Source organism: Cryptomeria japonica, chromosome 1 (genome assembly GCF_030272615.1).
Source record: "Cryptomeria japonica chromosome 1, Sugi_1.0, whole genome shotgun sequence".
Lineage (NCBI taxonomy): Eukaryota > Viridiplantae > Streptophyta > Pinopsida > Cupressales > Cupressaceae > Cryptomeria > Cryptomeria japonica.
The window spans coordinates 643,645,137-643,661,756 of NC_081405.1; the positions used below are offsets into that span (position 1 = coordinate 643,645,137).

Here is a 16,620-nt window from a genome sequence, read left to right on the forward strand (position 1 = left end):
GTGAGGTTAGATTGGAATGAGCCCGAGGTTGTGGATCTAGATGCTTTGATGGCTCCAGTCTTGTCTTGTACTCGCAGATGGGTTGATGTGCAGCATTAGAAGTTGAGAGAGCAAGGCATAGCTATGACTTTCACCTTGGAGGAAAGACCAGCTGAGGGTGGAGCCAGTGTAAGCGAGGGCAATCCTAATCCCAGAAATACAAGTGAGGGCAACCTTCGAAGTGCAAGTGAAGGCAATCTCCATCCAAGAGGCTCAAAGAGGAAAGAAAGACCTGAGAAGAGAGAATCTTCCAAGAAGAAGCAAGAGGCCAACCGAGATCGTTCATCCGGCACATCTTCTCGACAAGAGAAGAGGACACTTGAAGTGGAGGAGTCTATGGAGTCAATGGTACAGAATGATAAAGAAGGACAGGCACCAGGTGGATCTCTTCAAGACAATGAGTTGCATGAAGATAGGGAAGATAATGAAGTAACATCTCCTCCCAGAGAAGAAGAATTGCTCAAGGAAATACAGGTTAAAGAGACAAGATCCGCCATCCCAGATTGGTTGAAGGAAAGATTAACGAAGGTAATTGTGATCGAGGACGAAGACAATGTAATTGATTTGGAGAGCCTTGTCGGACATTCCCAGGAAGTGACAGAGAAGAGGAAGGCTACCAAGATGTCCAAGATGATTAGAGATGAGACTGGATCCAGAAAGTTGCAGATAGGTACACCGGCAGTGGAAGTATGAAGGTGAGATCCTAGCAGAGGAATATGATATAGAGACATTTGAGCTAGGTCCATCCACAGCTGAACAGACAATGGATGATGCCACCGATTCATTTGAAGCATTGAAAGACAAGCTTAGGGAAGAAATGGAGAAGAATAGGAAGCTTGAGAGAGAAGTTGGTGCATGGAGAACATATTTCAGCCATCTCAATCAGCCTTTGGGACGTCAGGATCCAGCAAGATCACCCGTACAGGCACTTCCCCTTCAATCAATTAGTGAGGCAGAGAGATTCAGGAGTTTGGTCCAGCATATGAGCACTTGGATGGACAAATCCCATACAGTTGCCGTAGAATTTGCAACAAGGATGATGAAGGCTATTCATAGGGCTACCCAGGTTCTTGAGATCATCCACAACTTGATGATAACAGTAGCTGCTTTTGCTCATACCAAAGAGGTTATCATTCCTGTCTTGCAAGTAATCAGACAAACATCGAGGAAGGTCTTAGCGCAGGAAAAGATCATGGATGGAGGACCTCACAGTTTGCTTCAGTGGTCAACCTTGCTCCAGATGAAGGAAGTTCTCTTCGAGGACATCAGTACTAGATGTAGCCATGTTGAGGAGGTTATCCACCCGATCCAGGACAAAGTATTTGAGGTACTATGTACCATTCTTGGCAGGAGGATCGAGATTGAGACAGATGTGGATTTGCAGGAATTGGAGGATAGAATCAAGGTTATCTTTTGCAAGGATGCAAATGTTATCACAGATGAGCAATGGGACCAAATGTTTGCTACCATGCTGCTAATTGAAAAGACTAAGGAACTTGAACCTGAATGGGACACTGCTCTTCTCCAGGCATTTGATCAGGTCATCCACTTGGAAGAGAGAATGAGGAATCTTCCCGAGATTCCAATTGCTGAGATCGAAGGAATCGTATCAAGATTCATTGCATATGCTAAAAAGGAGCATTGGAAAGTGAATAAGATTCTAGATGAGAAGTTGTTATAGATGACATGGCACCTTAATTGTCATTGGTCTATGTCTCCTAGGTTTTTGTGCCAAATTTAATATTTGGCTATGCATTTAATATTGTTCAGTAAAAAGGAGGCTATTTGTAACAAACCCTAATTAGGGTTTAGGTTTCATAATCTTGACCGTTGATCTGCTTTTTGATCTGGACCGTTCATTGTAATTGAGGATGCTATTTATACCCTCATTTCTTTCATTTTTGTAACTAGAAAATTAGAAGATTAGATTATTGATGTATTAGAGAGAGATTAAAGTTTAGAAGCAATTTACTTTTGTAGCTAGATTGAGCTTTGAGAAAGGAATTCAAACAATTGTTGTACATGATGGCTTTGAGATCAATAAAGTATTGAAGTTATGGTATTTTGTTGCAACTCTCTTGGTTATCTTCATGGTTGTTCAATTTTCTCGAATCATTCTCAATCAAAGTAGTGTGTTAATTCGAAGGACAAAGTGTTGGACTTGACCTTTGGTAGGATTCGCTTTCCAAACCACTAGCTTCTTGCTGATTGTAGGAACGCCTTGTGTGGTCTACTGGAGATATTTGAATCGCTTAAACTTTCAATCGTTGTTATATCTCGGATATGTACCTTCGTGGTAGTGTCCTTGATCTTTGATGTATTGGAAAATCATTCGTTACCTTAGAAGATCGCATCAATTTCAATTGAGTTGTTAATTTATGGCAATATTGAAGTTGGTAGAATCTCACCAAGTCTCGTCCACATTAAGTTAATCTTAGGGTTAGACTAGATTAGACCTCTTGCAAACCCTATCCTTTTGATATTTTTTTGAAAAGCTTGTTTAGTTCAGAAAAATCTTCGGCGACATAAGGCCCCTTGATGACACAGCAATCACAACGACCACTGGTGCTTATCCACACGTAGAGACCCTACTAAAAAGAACATTGGAGTCATCCTAACTGATCCTTCTTGCGATATCTTCAGCAGTTAGCGACTTTATTCAAGAGAGGATAAGATGCCTTTGGGTATTTTATTCTGTGTATGATTGTGTACAAAATACACGTCAACAGTGCCTCACTGAGGGGGTTGGCGAGACCCGAATGCAGTCCTTGTTGAGAGAGGTGGAGCAGGCCTTCTGCGAAGGCTATCTTGAGCTTAAGACGACACAACACATGACATCCATAGCTGAGGCCTTGCACGTAGCAGCAGTGACGGCTCGGGAGGAGTTGACTGCCAGGTTTCGGGAGGTTGAGGCTACCATGGCACAGACTCAGACAACGATGGACATTCTAGTAGCAGATAAGTCTGCCTTGGTTATGCAGTTGGAAGAGGAAAGGGCATCCAGAGAGCAGTTGGAAACTCGATTGGTCAGTGCACTGGAGAACGTGGACAAGAAGGATAAGGAGGTGTTGGAGGCAATGTTTATGGTAAAGACTGCAATGGAGCGGCAGATGGTGGCATAATGGGATCTGAAGAGGAGGACAGAGTAAGTGTACGAGCTGCGTGGGCGAATGGCGTCCTATGCTACACCACTACCGACGCCTTCTTCATTAGGGACGCCCTCTGCACCCCCTTAGTTTTTGATTTTGGGTTCTGTAGTAAGTAGTGTATTCCCCATTTTGTTGTAAGTCGTCTGGAGACGACCTTCCCCAATGATTTGTTGTTTTGGGTTTCAGTTTTGCTTGTACATCATTGCCATTTTGGTTGTTTGTCCTCCGGAGACGACATTTCTTTTTGGGGGGGATGATGTTGTCGGTTAATTAAGCATTAAGGTAAATTGTGTTAGCATCGGCAGTTAACCCGTCGGTTGTCGGCAGTTGGCACCGGGTAACTGACCAGACTCCTTTATATTGTATCTGTTTCCAGTCTTTGGACATGCTATTGTAGTCGAACATATTGCTATCATTTTATGTAGTGGTTTATTATGAATCAATAAAACACTTGTGAGTTCCATATATTTGGTGTACTTCTGTCATTTATGCAATGTCTTAACCTGACACCCTACGGGAAAACATGAAGTACTCTGTGGTTCTTCAAACTTGACATACTTTTTCATTTGACCATTTTTTATACAAAAAGTTGAAGTGTGCGCATGTGTGCATAAATAGATTGATAGGAAAATGCTGTTACAAATTGCAGCCAGCAGAGAATATAACAAACCTTCAGTGGTGCTGCTTAGAATGAAAAGATAACAATAGATCTGATTATGGCAGATAAATATGTGAACCTCACACTGTAATAGCAAGCTATAATGCCAAGAGAACTATAGGTGAATATCTATTGATTGTGTTTGCTTTTTTATTTCCCTTAGAGAGTCTTTAGCAGAGCTGCTAGTTGAGCATATATGTAGTAGCCAAAAAGTCTCTAAGTTCAGTTGCTGATAGGAGACAGAAAGCTCATCATTTATTAGTATGTTCGCCCATATTTGATTGGGCTTTGGTGTCAATTGATGTCTATGCTTGTTGGAAAGTAGTAATGTGCCAGTCAGATGCATTCAACTGGTTAGCCATGCCTGTTGGCATTTTTTTGGCGGGCTGGAGCATTGGTAGGTGTGTCTAAAATGATATGTTTGACATGTTCCCAAGCTGGATTGTAAAGAAAGATCTCCAAGTTTGCACTTGCACTTGCACTTGTTTAAAGTCAAGACTTTTCTGCAAGAGGGGCAGGCATTCAGCTTATTGGATTTGGAGAGCTGACTGTTGAATCTAAATGTTTGCATGGATGACAAGGCATTTTTTCATTATGGAAGCAAGATTTCCATACTTTATCATTTTTTGTTAGGAAAGGCGTCTCAATTTTGCATCCTAATATTCAAATACAATTTCTGCGCTACAGAGGCTGTTTTGGGCCCTGAAAAGTACCGAAATGGATTTGAATAGGCTAAAACTGGTTATAGTGACATAGAGCTCTCCAAGATCTTCAATTTAAAAATGAACAGGTTCAATCAGGTTCCTGGCTCAAAAGCTATGGCCTTCTTGAAGCAGGCTTGCACTTCAAGAATGTATGAGTATATAGGACGCATAAGGAGCTATAAGACAGAGTTAGACATGTTAACCCAGAATATTCACCAACCTATGAGATACCATTATGAATATCACAAATCATCTTTGGAGGGTTTGAATAAAACAAATTGGAATCCCCAAGTTGGGAGGATAATTATGACATTTTATAATAAGACTTCTTTTGGGATTTCAGTGTTTGAACTTGACTTGGGCACCATTTTTGGGTGGTATGAAGGCATTGGGGCTGTTTTGATGCAAACTTCGGTGGTTTTCAGTATCAGTTTCTCTATTTATTGGGTGCTTGGGATGAAGATTGCATAATGAATTTTTTAGGCATTGTTATGCTCATGGATAGAAAATCTTGCGAGTATTCGCTGAGTTGTAGAGTACTCATGGATTTTCATGGATTTTTTGATTGGGCAAGTAAACACAAGTTTAACCTGCAAGTCTCGGCATAAGAGTTGCATAGGAAAAAATGCTGGATTTAAGAGAAAAACTTGTCGGGTTTCATGCGATTCCAAGGTAAAATATGATGTCCTTTTTTGGTTTATTCCTGATTTTTGGCCTAAAACAACAATTCCAACTTAAGATGAGAATTGCAATATATTCAGAAATATAAATTTAATTCAAATTGAGGAAATTTTATTATAATATTCAACTCATAATTTTCTGCATTAATTCTCTTTTAGATCAATACATCATTCCATATTCCTTTCAGACAATCATGTCGTGAATTTGTTGCAAATGCTTGTAAACCAGCATTTCTCAAGGTTGGTTGTCCTTGACTTGCCGAGAGCATGGATGATGGGTTGCCCTTCCATCCCTCAGTCCACCTTGGAGGCTGGCCGTCCTCCTTGATCAAGCCCAAGAGCATGGAAGATTGGCTGTCCTTTAACCTTAGGTTCAAGTTGATAAGAGTATGAAAGGGGGTCTGTGCTTTCATCTCTTGTGAACGCGGAAGGCTGGCCGTCCTTCCTATTTGCAAGACATTTCCTCAAATTCAAAATTGATTTCTCAAGGAGTTTAGATTATTGCTAATTGCTTAATTTCTCTTTCTTGTCATTTCTTGAAGGATTGATGAGTGGATGCTAAAATGTTGCGTGAATGATCATGTCTTAGTGATTGATATTTGAATGATTTGATGCTAGAATGGTTGATGTTCTAACGATGGATGCCTGTATGTTTGATTGATTGAATGAATTGATAATTTATAGTGATGATTTGCTGGTTGATTGATTGCTTGGTTTGAGCATTGATGATTGCTTTTGATGGATCCATGGGTGATGATTGAATGAGTGCTAATTTGATTTATTGGTGAGTGATGATTGATAGGTGATCCTTGAATGTTTGGAATGATTTCTCCTTTATACTTTATTGGTTAAAGGGTCACCACCTTTTATAAGAATTGAGTCACCACCCTCCATTGGTGCCTTTTGAAAATAATAAATTATTTTCCAAATTGATCTCTCTTATTAAAGTGTAATGTTTCTATTATGGTCATTCTGTTTGTTAGTTTAGGATATTTTCTTTTCATAGTTTGTTCATATTTAGAATGTTTTTCTTTTTGTCTTTCGTCTTTAGTTAGTTGTAGGAAGTTTCCTTTTTGTCTTTCGTGTTTCTATTCTCGATCGTTTATGTTATGAAAATATTGTCTTATAATTTTCTATATAAGGAGTATTCCTCTCCATAATCAATTACAACATCGAATTATCATTTCATGGTATTAGAGTTTAGATTCTTTTTTGGCAATTTTTTGTAGGTTTTCTGATTTTTTTCCACAAAATCATGGAAGGGTTTTACTTGATTTTTTCCACAAAAATCAGGGAGTTTTCTTTCTGCTTACTATTCGTGATGGCTGCGAGTAAAGTTTTTGAACAAAGTGGGGGGTTTTGTACGATTTTCTCCTAAAAAATTGTGGATGGGTTTTATTGATTGTGCTCCACAAAAAATCATATAGGGTTTTGCATGATTTTCTCTGCAAAAATTGTGGTTTCTCTCCTTATTTTTTGCACCATTTTTTCACACAAAAATCATGGGTTTTTTCTTTGCTGGAGGCTTTTCTAATTTTTTCCACAAAAAATCATGAAGGGTGTTGCTGTTTTCTGGGATTTTTTTTTTTTTTTCCAAAAAAAATCATGATGGGTTTTTTGTGCGAGTTTTGACATGCTGATCTTGGCGTCTCTAATTAAAGGGAGGGATGGCTTTGTTACCCAATATCATGTTGGAAGGATTATGGTAGCTTGGTCATATCCAAAAGTTTTGTAGAACCAAAGAGGGTCTCAACAATAAGCTCATGGTGTAGAGTGTTCTGAGTAGAAGGGGGCAGCCTTCTATGCTTTATTGACCAAATGACCTACAGATTATGTCACATCTTCTGTAGGGTAGTTAATATAATGACCATTAAGGGATGGAATGAAAGTAATTATGTTATGTTTCTATAATGGTCATTCAGCTAGTTACTTTAGGATATTTCCTTTTCATAGTTTGTTTATATTTAGAATGTTTCTCTTTATGTCTTTCGCCTTAGTTAGTTTTAGGAATTTTCCTTTTGGTCTTTCGTGTTTCCATTCTCGATTGTTTCCGTTATGAAAAGATCGTCTTGTAATCTTCTATATAAGGAGTATTCCTCTACTTAATTAATTACAACATCGAATTATCATTTCATCTCTTGCATGTCCTTAAGTGAAGCCTTCTTCACACCTCTTCATCATGTTTACCTTTGCAAGAGTCACAAACATGCACAACTACCACCCTTCGAAATACAACCTTTCATAATTTATCTTGTTTGAAATAGTCACTTCCTTATTTTCTTCACATTCCTTTCTATTAATCCTTCCTTGATTCAAATGCTCAATTGTTTCTTCCTTTCCTTCACAAATGAATTGTCCTCTCTTTTATATCTTCTAATGAGGAGGAACACCTCTTCACTTTGCAAGGGATGCATCCTTTCATAAAGCACTGCTTATTATTCCTTTAATTAATCATTGATAATTATACCCCTTTTTACCTTGGTCAGCCCCATACAATAAATTGCTATTGTCACCTAGGTTTAATTGCTATTACTGATGCGATCTGTTATGTGAAGGTAGTCATCTTATGGTGGGGGCATGACATAAACATCTGCAACGTGGGATTGAAACGTGCCAATGTGGATTTAAACACATTGAAGCAGGTTAAAATGTGGGTTAAAACACATTTTTCAAGGATTTTTCTATAAAAGTTTAAAACCCTGCATTTGTCCCTCCAATAAACCTTGGTTTTTGTTGAGTATTTGCCGAGTCGAAAATTTTGGGCTTGTCAAGTACTCTCTGAGTTTGAGTCCACGAACTATGTTATGCTATTGGGAGCACTCCAAATTTGAGTATTGTTGTCTTTTGTGAAGAGTTTTTTTCTAGATTGCACATTTGGATGTTGGGATTTTTCTTGGAAGGGTTTTCCCAAGATATGTCATTGTGTTATGGTGAATGATTTTATTGTATTATGGTTAATGATCTCCCTATAAGTTCTTTCTGCTTGAATATTCCTCCTGTAACATACTATTTGCAAGAACTTTCTTATTTAAAGCCTTGATTTCTGATTAGTTTCTGTTATACAAGATGTCTTGTTTTGTTTTTAGATTAGAATATTAATATTGTATACATAATACGTGATATTGATTATTGACACATATTGATCTTTATGAATCGTTAGGTAATTCTTGAAGTTAATGTATGTACTTTCAAATCTTGGAGGTTATTTTGCTTTTTTACTTACCTTGCAATTCTATTTCTGTTAAAAACCTAAAGAATTGGATATTTCTGAATTGAAGTTTCGATATATTGTTTTCCTGTTGGCAGGGTAAAGAATAAACGTAAGAAAATAAACCATAGTGAAGAGATACCATGTAATGCTGTCAAATGCCAGAGTCACACGAAAGCACTTGAAGTGGAAGTAGAAGACACAGAAGTTGTTAGTGGCTTGCAGTTAAAAGAAAAGAAGTCACGGAAGAAGCCGAAAGAAAAAAAGACAGAGTGTGTGAAGGTAAATAAAGAATCAAATGAGTTCCCTCAAGTTGATCACATGGCAGAGAGATGTCTAGAAAGGTGCGTAAGTTTCTTTTGTGAACATAGATATTCTTTAATTCTGGTCATAGACTGATTAGCACCTTAAAGTTGCCACTGATAGTCATAATGCTTGTTTTGTAGATCTTGTAAACAGTAAAAGAGCATGCTTTCCTTGCCTGGCTTGAATTTAATTGCATTCTTGATGTTCTGTATTTTAGTTCCGCATGAATGTGATTTCCACTCTCTTACAATTTACCATTTGATGTTTATAGTATGTCTAATATGTCTTATGTAGCATATACTATGTAGTATGTACTATAGATGACACCTAACCACACTTTGTAAAGTTTAAGCTGAGAAGGTTCTTAACTTATATTTTTAAACTTGCTTTCAAATTGAAAGTTACAAATAATAGAGTTAACTGAAAACCAACATTCACGTGATTCTTCAAATGCATGCCAACTTATGATCTTCATCATTATTTATCACTTCATAATTTTTTCAACCCACATGTTGTAAGAAATAAAACTTGTTTGTGGTGTATGCCCTGACTAAAAATTTACACAAATAAGAAAATAATTTTTAACAAATTAATAATGAGACATGATTCATTAAAACAAAATCTATTCAAGTTCACCGTATCACAGTCGGAGCAGCTTGTAAAATCATTTCCATATCTTTATAGGATTAATAACAGGTAAATGATAGTTTTTTCAACTATCAATTCATTTAGAGACTTTATGAGTATCCAAGAAAAGGATTCAAGAGGTTGAAAGAGCAAAGCAGTAACAATACAAACTTTGTTTTCTTTATATGGTGGGAATGTATTTTTTATTTGTGTGGGGCCATACGCAGTGTTCGTTGAGCCCTTGGCAAACTCGGTGTAAATATATAAGATCATAAAAATAATAGTTTGTTTCCATGTACATGAACACATGAGTGAAATAGTTATATATGATCATAAAAATAATAGTTTGTTTCCATGTACATGAACACGTGAGTGAAATAGTCGAAGTTTCAAGTTCAACCATTCTGGAACATAACCTGTCCTCTTGATTCTGAAAAGCCATAAAAATTTGGTTTCAAATTAGTGGAATTAATAATTGCAAACAAAATATTTTGAGCTGTCTCTTTGGTCTTCTCATTAGGAATAATTATAATGTAGTTGACTCAAACAATGTGATATATATGAAATGTTTATGTTAGAAATGAGAGTAGCACAAAGAGTAGAATGATCTTGATTTATATTTGTATTTGATTTCATCTATGTTTGCTTGAACCATAATTTGTGAACAGTTTCACCTAGATTTTCTGTTGTTAAAGTCTAATTTACTTCTTGGTGTTATGGTTCGGACAAGTTCTTCACTAAAGAGAATCCTTAGTCACGTATTGAATTTATTGGAGGAAAGTCTTAGATGAGAGACAGGGCATAAGATCCAAACTAGACGAGTATATTTGATATATCATAATTTATTTACAAATTCATTAATACATCATCACATATTTATAATTAATCATCTCATTTTCAAATTTAAGCGTATGTATCTCCTTCCCTGCCATCTTGGAAATTATAAGAATGTTTGCTACCCTTCTATAGCCAACTGATCTTAGTTCCTAATCATTTGTAATAAATGGAATTCGTGATTCCGCAGATGTTAGAAAGCATTAAATGCACCTAATTGATGACTACAATTAAGATTATTTTATTTTTCCATTGACAAGTGGGAAGTCTGGATGGAGAGAAGTAGTGGTTTGGAGCTTCAACAGAATACCGGTGTCAGAAAAGCCTGTAAGGACATCAGTGAGATTTCTAATGTCCCTTCCCAGGTTGTGACCAAATTTTACAAATCTCTTGACCCGTTCAACTACTTAGACATTCTGTCAAAGAGTTCGCTGATATTTTTGCTGGTTGTAAGTTTCAACGACAATGCTTGATATACATAAGAATTAAGTTGCAATACATATGTCTGCAGTGATTATTCAGATTGTATACAAATTCTACTGTTTTTACAACAGGAACTTCAGATGGATGGTTTGCAACTCATTCAACATACATTCATAATTGCAATCTTTAACACAAATATCAGAATGTTTGCAACAAAAACTGCAGTCAAATAGCAATTCACAGAGAGGATAACTTTCAGGATTCTAACCTTTGCAATTTCAGGCTGCACACTGATTTTTGCTGTCACTTCTCACGCACAGGATTATCCTTTCAGATTGTCTAACTCATTCGACCAAGCAATGAAACTCACAACAAACAGTTATCAATGACAGTACATTCAGAGCATCCACGACTTCACAACCTTGCTTGTCTGGGATGTTCACTCGCACAGCAAACTGCCAGTAACTAACATTTTTGAGTGGCTGTAAAGCCCATAGCCGTATTCTCCAATGACAACTTCAGAGTCCTTTCCAACCTGAAGATGGCAATATGTGGTCATGCTTGAATTTGGTATCTTCCAAATCTTATGCACTCCATGAGAAATATGCACTATTTTTTTAAGCCTTCAACTTGGTGGCAGCATATGTACAAACAAGCCCAGTTTTGACCCCACAGTTCTCTTAATCTTCAGCGGGCTCATGGGAATAGAACAGAATGCATGTAAGCTACCTTCTGCCAGAAAATTCATTGCAAGCTTGGCTCTAAATTCTCACCATCTCGATGTTGGAAATGTTATACATGCCTTATTCAATTGGCAGATAGTACAGTATCCACGACCGCCAGGAAGCTGCTCACAACCACAAGGAATGGTCTGCGATTAGGAGAAAGAGCTCGCGGAAGATAGAAAATAAGGACCCATGCCATCAATTAATAATCCCAATCATATTAAGGAAGCTGTGTTTAATACAGAAGCTGCAACCAAACTCCAGAGGCTGTGCTAATATAAGCACTCCCAACTTAATACTGCAAACTTTCAAATAATACTTTGTAAAGCCGCACATATAATATTCATGCCAACATTTGAGCGATTTACAAATAGAATCTTTATGCCAATTATGTTCTGGAGGCAAATATTTATATTTCTTCCCAAATGTCACTTAACTCACCAATCTTTGATGAATTGATTAAATCAAGCTTTCATTCCACCAAATATTATATTGTAATAAAATCACCCAAAATGATTAAGTTTCATTGATGGGAATGTAATTATCAAACATCCACAACTTTGGAATCATCGACATATTTATGATAATAATATTTCCATCATTCCAAACTCATTGATAAATACTTCCCAAATATTTTTTATTGGCTGTCTTCAGATAAATATCAATAAGTCGGGTGATTAAATATGTCCACAAATTCATAATAATCTATTTGCTAAATATTGCAATATGAAATAATAACCTTGAGAATAATGAAATATTACAATTGCTACACCAATTTATTGTCTCACAGCAAAGTAACCAAACAGCTTGTTTATTGTATGTAAATAAATCATCCGGAAATAATCGTATTTTGCAACTTAATAAAATACCTGTGCAAATTCTTTTATTCCACAAATCTATCAATCGCTATATATCAACTGAGAAGCCTGCCTGACTCCTCCAAAGTCCATCTAGGGTAGATAGTTGCACTACTGAAAATGGTGACTGCAGGTTTCCATCCGGAGCCTATGAACCTGAGAACCCTCAGAAATCATTCCTTATTTCCTCCATTTCCCAAATCTCCATTTATAATATTATTTTTGGTTACATTCAGTTGCTTTCCCGTACCGGTAATATTTAGTGACTGTTTAATCTCCATTTGCTAAAGTTACTTAATTTAATTATTAATATTACCTTTTAATTATACTTTAGGTAATAATAATTAATTAATTTTTTTAATTCCCTTTTCTTTTTTGATATAATTAAGCTTTGGGAATTAAATATTCTATTTTTCGATCTTGTAAAAATGGGACATTACAAGATGGCCAACGTTGACATATACTATGTAGTGTGCCCTTTGAGTTTTTATCCAAACCTTACTGTTTGAGCAGAAATTGACTTATAATAGATTGTTATTGACAATTGACTGTTGGGAGATCCAAAATTTAACTTTAGCTGTAGGTATCTTGGCTACCGTTTTTGTTATGACTTGAAAATAATTGCTCTATTTGATGATTATAATTACACTGATTTAAATAATGATAGTACTGTCTAGATGCCAAATTCTGCTGTTATAATACCTTTTTGAATGTCATTATTTGGATTTTAAAGCAAGGAATTCAATAGTTGGCATACATTTTTCATTTGCCAACTGCAATTTCTTTATGGTTTGTTTAAATCTGATTTATTTTTTGGTAAGCTGTTCTTTGATACTCTTTAATTGGAATTTTTATGTCTCAGAGAAGATGATCAAGTTGAAGGAATTGTCACTGCAACAGAGAATGCTTCCATGCCAACTGAAGGAGGAAAAAAGGTACATTTTTTAGGTGAAATGTCAGGATTTAGTGTGTGGACCTAGGTATTTAAGATTTGTACAGATGTTTTATTATACGATCAACCTTACATCATGCAATATAGTATTCTGCTTTTCTTCTTGATTGCGATAAACTCCTTGTATATATTGTTTGTAAAAACTTTGCTCCTCATCCTTAATCACAACCATTCTGCAACACACATCAGGAAGGCAATGAAACTTCTTACCACAAGACAATACAAGTTAAAACAGTCCATATAATATACATCATCGTAAACATCTGCATGTATATGCTTGCAAATTATTTGACGTGTTTGTGTAGAGGGACTTTGTCAAATGTGATGATTTGGTAGTTGGGCATGTGGGGGAGGCTGTGGGTTCTATGGGCATTGTAGACAACTATAGAGTTGTTTTCCATGTTGCGAGGCAGAGATAGCAGGTCTCTGCCACTCTTCCTCATCCAAGCAGCTTCATGAAATCTCAATAGACATGTATTGTAATTTATATTGATATTGTACAATATTTTATTTATTTTTAACTCTTATTACCCTGCATCTCTCATAGGTAAGTAGACTCTTTTTTGTTGCAAATTGCAAGTATTTTTATATATTTGTAACCTCCCATTTTTGTTTGCTCCTTTAGGACATAGTCACCCCTTTTGTCAATAACATGTTTTCCCTAGCGACCTGCATTTACCTTGGTGAAAATGCTGTTCACAAAGGCTTGATTTTTTCCAAATTTTCTCAAATGTTTCAGAGGATGTTCACCTACAAGAATACTATAAGTTCAAGTGTGCAACACTATGTTTTGAACAATAAAATAGTTTCCCATTCTGAAATGCTTACAGAAACAAGAATAGCTGCTACAAGCAATAGGCTATAAAGTTCAATGTCTTGCATATCATTCTACTGACAAAATATAGAAGTGAATCTGATATACCAATGAAATTTAAATTACATCATCATAATCATCTCATAAAAAGCTACAAATTCATACTTTTCAAATTTCAAAGAAAATAGTGTTTTTGTTTCTCAAATAGTATTTTCCCATTCAGACATATGTTTTGATCTGTAATATCCACATCCTAGTCATTGACTTGGGATTGAGGAGTTAGCCTATTTTTGGACCCTTGTAAGTAACAAAGTATGGATAAAGGGGTCAGTAATGCAGTATCTTGAGGAGTGGTCTGTCTATTTGTTCTAGTTCAGTGTTGAGTTCAGTTCTGGTCTTCGTTTCATCAGTTTCTGACACTTTATGAGGATTTCCTATTTTTTAGGGAAAAATTGCTAAAAATAGACATGGTCCTATTTTCATTGGCATGGCGAACTGTGGCCCTAGCTTCTGACAGATTCAGTTTCCGAGCAATAATGAGAGAGAGATGAATTTTTAAGTGGTTCCACAGGCAATTAATATTTTAATGAAATATTAATATAAAATCATAAAGTGCATCACTTAAATTTATTTAAGTGAAAATTTATTATCTCCTAAGCTAGGCGTTGCTTTTAGGGTTAAGTTGGGAACCCTAAAAGCAAGTTATTATTTTTTAATCCCTAATTGCCAAAAATCGCACCTTTTGGGTATTTAGGCAGCCAAGATGGAAATTAAACCTCATTCTTGATATTGAGCATTTGACATTTTCTTTTGAGCACTTGGCTATGGCGGCTAGGGTTTGGACCTGTTTTGGAGAGCGTGCACTCTTTAGAATTCAGTAGCTTTGAGATTGTGAAAGATCAATCGAATTGTTGCAGCTTGGTTGGCTTCATTCAGAAGTCAAATTGAATTGAATTGGGGCAGATTTGGCTTCTTACAAGGCAGATTTGTTGTAGGGTTTTCTTATTTACTGTTTTGTTGTTGATTCTTCTGTGGTTTGGAGGCTTCTTTTCCCAAACACACAGCTTGCTCATTTATTGGCACCATCTTCCACTGTTTGGGTGTCTTAGTATTTGAATAAGAGCAGATCTGAATTGTTCCAGAATAAAAATCAGAACTTTGTAAGTTGCTGATTTATTCTTTCTTTTCAATAAATTGGCTAAGGACATACAGGTATGCTTCTAAATTCTCCAATTCATTGTTTCAGTTGATTAATTCATGTATTATTCAATACTTGTTGCAAATTAAAGAAACCCTCTTCTGCAACTTCTGTCTATTTTTGAAAGACCATCTTAATAATTAAAAAAATTACAAAGAAGATCTACAAATTACAGCAGGTTGAAGAGTTGAACCAGCAAGGGTTCATCACATGATCACACTTTAATACACAATAAGGTTACAATTTCATATCCACATCCAATGATTACATGGATGGATATTTTCCAATATCTTTAAGGAAAAAAGATTAAGGATTTCTATGAGATTTTCCAAACTTGATCACATCAAAATGCAAACTTTAAGTAAAAAAGATTAAGGATTTCTATGAGATTTTCCAAACAACTTCTTCATGGCTCCAATCTCGCAAACCAATAGTTATTGTTTACCACTTGACCACATTCCCAAAGGACCACCTCTCTTGAATTAGGAGGCAAACAATTGGATTACAGGTACACTCAAATCAATAATGCAAAGACTGGTAACAAACAAGATCACACCTGAACAAGGTTTCATAATCATAATTTGAACACAACAAGGTCTAATTCAGATGAGGAAGAGAAAGGCTGTCTATGCATGGAATGTCTTCAGTTTCACCATCCATGGCTCAAAAGTGGATTTTAGGTGATGTCAAATTCTCACTCAAGTACCCCTTGGCTATGAATAGTTCTCCATGAACATTAACATCAAATGATTACCTTTGGCAAATAATTTTGCATTACAATATTAGCCATAAACCCTCAAGAGAATTGGAGAAATGATATATGTAAATATCATTCAGGTATTAATGTTATTTCTGGTGCAATATTGTTTTAATTGGAGGACTTTTGCGGGTTTGCAATGTTTTGTTTACTAGATCATGTAACTTTTTTTCATATAATAGTTTTGAATGCGTCGATCGGTTTTAAACTTTAATCCTAAGCATTCCTTTTCAATCTTTTACTTTGACTTGTTGGATCTCTGGAATTTAGTTGCGATATTTATCATCTTTATCAGTCTCCAAGCAGAAGTTCAAAGAGGAAAAAAGCAAAAAGACGTTGGCTGCGAGAACAAAAAGCTAAGAATCAAGAGGTATGTACTTAAGTTACTGGGTAGATTTCTTGTTCTTTTAACTCCTTGAAACATTTTGTTCCCCTAAATATTTTAATCCTTTTGCATGCACGTACTTAACTCAAATACAAACTATTCCTCTACCATTAACTGTCTTGAAACTGTAAACACAGAATGAGATGCATAATATCCTCCATTAATGTTACTATTTTTGGAGTTTTATGCCTATGATGAGTATGACATGCTGTATCTGTGTATATATTTTTCGTCTAAGTACAAAGAGACAAGGAGTTTTCCCATACTTGACAACGTTGCTTAAAGGAAATGTTTAACAAGAAGT

At 36.0% G+C, this 16,620-nt stretch overlaps 1 protein-coding gene across 5 annotated transcripts in view; it reads left to right on the forward strand.

The window, feature by feature from the left end:
- LOC131037813 (coilin) overlaps positions 1 to 16,620 on the forward strand; it is a 175,450-nt gene that overhangs the window by 99,153 nt on the left and 59,677 nt on the right. For 3 of the 5 annotated variants that reach the window (XM_057970016.2, XM_057970018.2, XM_057970014.2), the window contains exons 4-6: positions 8,537 to 8,782; positions 13,073 to 13,145; positions 16,227 to 16,301. In XM_057970016.2, coding sequence (XP_057825999.2) covers positions 8,537 to 8,782; positions 13,073 to 13,145; positions 16,227 to 16,301 — 394 coding nt within the window. The remainder of the gene's footprint in view (positions 1 to 8,536; positions 8,783 to 13,072; positions 13,146 to 16,226; positions 16,302 to 16,620) is intronic. The other 2 variants (XM_057970017.2, XM_057970015.2) reach the window with 1 other exon arrangement.